Genomic DNA, 5,484 nt, shown 5'->3' with positions numbered 1-5,484 from the left:
GACAAAACAAAACAAAACATAACCTTAAAACTATATTTCTTAATATTCAAACACTCACTAAAAAAATCACCAATCATATACCATAACCAAAAATAATCACAACTCGGTAATACAATCTTAACTTAACACAAAATAAACATTAATTAGAAAAAACTTCTGCAATCAAATAAACCCTAACAAAACTTAAAAGCTAAAATATACCACAACCACAAACATAAACAGAAATATTTTATATATTTCTGAGTGGACACCTTCGTCCACACAAGGGCCAACAGTCTTTTAAGGCAACTACCACAGCTTTGTGGTCAACAATCCACTGTGTGGCAAATTGCCACCACTGCCTTCCTAATTGGGGTCCTGGATGTCATCATCATCATCATCATCATCCGTAAATTCCTTCTTACAGCCAAGTCGTTACCAATTAAATCCAAATCTAAAATAGCAGTCAGTTCCAAGTCCCTTATAACAAGCCAGGTCATCAATCAATGTTCAAAATATCTCTCTCAAAGGAGTTAGCCTCACCAAAGGAGGAATCGCAGCCTGCCAAAATAAAAAAGAAAAACACTTACGAACACTTCCAGCTAACTGAACTATCGCACTATAATCAAAGATAAATAATAAATTGTTCCTATCATTCACAATCACGACAAGCAAAGATAAACAAAACTGTACTTACTCAGAAAATCAAAAACACTTCCACGCTGGTCGAAAAATATATATATAATCCAGCTCTCACACAACTGCCTTATGCTGCAGTCAAATAAAAAAAGCATTCGCTCCGAAACATTCACCACTGTCGTAACCTTACTAAAAATGTAAACAAACAATCTCATTTTATACCAACAGTCTTCCTCACCACAAACGATCGTTACACTAACTACTTTCGCTCGCTAACACAATATCTCTCTCTCTCTCTCTCTCTCTCTCTCTCTCTCTCTCTCTCTCTCACACACACACAGGATTTGGCAAAACAAAAATAAAAATAAAGCAAAAATAAATCCTCCACATTCCTCCCCCCTTACTTTGCCAAATCCTTCTCACACAACACTTACATTATTTTTTCATAACCCAGTCGCAGTCGGGAACGGGACCTCTACTCCGAGTAACTGGGCCTCCATATACTCTCTCATTCACTTCTTCCTTATCACAATCATTAGCTACATTAACACTATTCCTATCTAAATCCCTATCATCTAATATATCATGTACAATCATATCTACCTCGTTCTCATCTGGCCCTATAATTACACTCATTTCTGTAAACAGTTCATCCATTTCATCAAAAACATTCTCAACTTTAGTAAAAGATTCATTCATACTACTAATCATTCTCCTATCTCTCACTCTCGCATTCGTCATCCTTTCTTTTACATCACCTAAGGAAAAGCCACACACACTATAGGTATCATTCATACTCAGCCATGATTCATCTGTATTAACACATTTATCTTCCATACTCACTTGTACATTTACACCCTTGTCATACTTATTCGTATTCTTACCTATACCTATAATTTCCCTTGCACTTTCTCCTCACTTAAAACTTTCAAACGCCTCTTTTTCCTATATTCAACCAACACTAATTGTTTATTTTCCAGCCCTAACTTCTCATGCATACTAGATTCATACTTGCTCATTTCCAACCAATTATTCATCCCATTCTCACAAACATTAATCCTATTCCTTCCGCACACACAGGAGGACTCACCCAGCTGAACCCTCTTACACTCTAGTTTCCCGAACATCCTGGCTGATTTACTCCCTTCTTCCTACATACCCTAGCTACATGCCCATCTACACCACATGCAGTACACTTACCCCGCGGCTCCTTGCACATTCTAGCATAATGACCATCCTTACCACAATTACCACAAATTACATTCATATGATTACTACGACATCCACTCGCTATGTGCCCAGTCATACCACACCGATAACATTTTACCCCTTTCTCTTTCTTGCACTCGCTAATTCTATGCCCTACCTCACCACATCCAAAACAAGCACCAAGAGCCCATCTACATTCATTCTTCTTATGTCCTACTTTCCCACATCTATAACACTTCTCTTCACGGATACAACTACCTGACCTATCTTGCGGCGCACTAGCACTCCTATCCCTCCAAACCTGATTCCCTTGCCTAAACCCTTCATTTGTCCTTACAGGTATTCCCACATTACTCGCCCTAACACTCCTATCTACGTACACTATCAGCTACCCTCATCGGTCCTCTCATAACAGCATCTCTAAAACTAACAAATTCTGGCACACTTTCCTCCATTCCAGTTCTTACACTCACAGATTTACTTTCTTTCATACACCTATCCAACTCGTAATCCTCAACTATCTCTAAAATATCATCCCATGTCAATCTTTCTTTCGTCCACCTCATTTTCTCCTTCCGTTTCAAATTAACAAACTCGGCAACATTCTCGGGTACAGTAGCCAAAAACTTCCTCATTAACTCCTTATTCTCATTTATACCTTCATCCCCATACTTCTTCCTAGCTAACGTTTCCAACCTACATACGTACATTGATATCGCTTCTCCTGCATTCATCCGTGCTTCATCAAAATCATTCTTACGCTTATACTTAACACTCCCTTTCATACGTTTTACCTGCTCAATTATTCTCGTTTTCACACTTTCATAATCAACGTCCCCTACACTCATTATCACTCCATACATCGTCAACAAATACCCAGTCAAATATTCTCCTAACTCCCTAGCCCAAACTCTTTTACTATCACCATACTTATCCTGACAATACCTCTCATACTCCTTGAAAAAATCATATACATCCCTACTGCTATGCTCATTGAACCTTTCACACCGAGGTACCTCTCTCATAAACACAGTCTTACACACATCACGTTCATTCTCACTGCTATCATCACTGTCTACTCCCTTGTTACCTTCTTCCTCATTCGAATATAATGAATCCACTTCCACACTTAAATTCCTATCCTTAACCATTCCCTTCTTACCCTTTTTCTTACTTACCACTTTCACCCATTCACGATCGTCCTTGCTATCAGCCTGATACTTTTTCTTCTCTTTCTTCACATCACTTTTACCTTTCCTTTCATCTTTCCTCTCCCCTTTCTGTTCATCCTTACTATGCCTAATTCCCTTATCTTCAATATCACCATCACTATAACTACTATCACTATCACTTCCTTTCCCATTATCACCTACCTTAACCTTCTCTTTCACTACCAACCCATTACCCGAAGCTGAGGACACTCCTCCGACTGCACCTTCACCCATTATAGTTTTCATCATCCCCATGACTTGCCCCATCATATCTTCCATTCGTTTCTCCATTCGTTCTTCATTCTCTCGCATCCTCATCTCAACACATTCTTCCACTCTCTCTACTGTCCCCTTTAACTCCCTAAGCTCCTTCTGCATCGCCGCATTCTCCCAGTTCAACCTCTCATTCTCTACTAGCAACCTCTCCTCACGCTCCTTACTCAGCCGCAATTCCTCCTCCAAAGCCTTTAATTTACCTTCCATTTTTAATCAACCTTATATCTAAATTCTGTCCTTCGTCCAACAGTCCGGCTTCCTATCCCACCTCGGCAGTCCCTGTTCGGGCGCCAAAATAATGTGGCGGGATGTTGCAAAGACAACCCCCACACCTTGAATCACACTTACTGACAATGGTCTCCACAAAACAAACTTTCCCCTTACGTAATCTACAACCAGACTCTTGGACAGAAGGACAAAACAAAACAAAACATAACCTTAAAACTATATTTCTTAATATTCAAACACTCACTAAAAAAATCACCAATCATATACCATAACCAAAAATAATCACAACTCGGTAATACAATCTTAACTTAACACAAAATAAACATTAATTAGAAAAAACTTCTGCAATCAAATAAACCCTAACAAAACTTAAAAGCTAAAATATACCACAACCACAAACATAAACAGAAATATTTTATATATTTCTGAGTGGACACCTTCGTCCACACAAGGGCCAACAGTCTTTTAAAGGCAACTACCACAGCTTTGTGGTCAACAATCCACTGTGTGGCAAATTGCCACCACTGCCTTCCTAATTGGGGTCCTGGATGTCATCATCATCATCATCATCATCCGTAAATTCCTTCTTACAGCCAAGTCGTTACCAATTAAATCCAAATCTAAAATAGCAGTCAGTTCCAAGTCCCTTATAACAAGCCAGGTCATCAATCAATGTTCAAAATATCTCTCTCAAAGGAGTTAGCCTCACCAAAGGAGGAATCGCAGCCTGCCAAAATAAAAAAGAAAAACACTTACGAACACTTCCAGCTAACTGAACTATCGCACTATAATCAAAGATAAATAATAAATTGTTCCTATCATTCACAATCACGACAAGCAAAGATAAACAAAACTGTACTTACTCAGAAAATCAAAAACACTTCCACGCTGGTCGAAAAATATATATATAATCCAGCTCTCACACAACTGCCTTATGCTGCAGTCAAATAAAAAAAGCATTCGCTCCGAAACATTCACCACTGTCGTAACCTTACTAAAAATGTAAACAAACAATCTCATTTATACCAACAGTCTTCCTCACCACAAACGATCGTTACACTAACTACTTTCGCTCGCTAACACAATATCTCTCTCTCTCTCTCTCTCTCTCTCTCTCTCTCTCTCTCTCTCACACACACACAGGATTTGGCAAAACAAAAATAAAAATAAAGCAAAAATAAATCCTCCACAACATTACAAGTATTATAATCATGTTATGCTAAATACGAATCAGACCATAAACATTGGATTTAAACTAGAAACTGAAAAATTACCTATTCAGGCTATAGTAAATATGGCCATGGGCTTTCTCTTGACTGTATAAAGTTGCAAGTTGTAAGACAAATACAGTTTTGTAACCACGGGGCAATTCCAAATCCTGTTAGCCATTCTTGACTGTTATGGGTTTCAGAGCCGATGGAACAAGGTGAATGGTTGTTTGGTGGATGGGCGGGGCAAAATTTTGTCAAAAAGTGTTTACATTGCTTACATAATAAATGTTTTCAACTCTTGCCTCGATATCACACGCCATGGTGTTGGCTAGATCATTTTTACTCTATAAAAATGAAAACTATCGTGTTTAGGTTATTGATAATGCTGATAAAATTTGTGTGTGGTTGTAAAACATATACTGTATATGTCAACTTTCAGCTACATGCGATGCTTTGATAAGGAGCAAAGTCCAAAAAACCGTGTTACAGAGGCCCACAATCTCATAGTAACTCATTTTATGGTGGCTTTTCTATGATAAACAATTAATGTGGTTTTTTTTTTTTTTCCATCTCCCCATTCACTACAGCTATTTTCATTTCTTGTTTCGACGGGAGAGTAATATGTCCTTGTGAATTCATACTATCTTAATTAGTATATTTTTATTATTATCTAATAAAAAGATTATTTTTTTTTTTTTTTTTGGAAGTCTGTCTCAGGTTTTGAAGTTAGA

The 5,484-nt window shown here is 37.9% G+C and overlaps 1 protein-coding gene across 1 annotated transcript; it reads right to left on the bottom strand.

Moving 5' to 3' along the window:
- Window positions 1-312: 312 nt before the first annotated feature.
- LOC137653200 (uncharacterized) lies at window positions 313-4,649 on the bottom strand. Its single transcript, XM_068386579.1, has 2 exons — window positions 4,406-4,649; window positions 313-4,269 (listed from the first exon to the last, which is right to left on the bottom strand). The coding sequence occupies exon 2, from the start codon at window positions 3,519-3,521 to the stop codon at window positions 2,196-2,198; it is 1,326 nt and encodes a 441-aa protein (XP_068242680.1). The 5' UTR covers window positions 3,522-4,269; window positions 4,406-4,649; the 3' UTR covers window positions 313-2,195.
- Window positions 4,650-5,484: the final 835 nt, after the last annotated feature.

Source organism: Palaemon carinicauda, chromosome 14 (genome assembly GCF_036898095.1).
Source record: "Palaemon carinicauda isolate YSFRI2023 chromosome 14, ASM3689809v2, whole genome shotgun sequence".
Lineage (NCBI taxonomy): Eukaryota > Metazoa > Arthropoda > Malacostraca > Decapoda > Palaemonidae > Palaemon > Palaemon carinicauda.
This window is presented reverse-complemented; position numbering and strand designations above follow the sequence as displayed.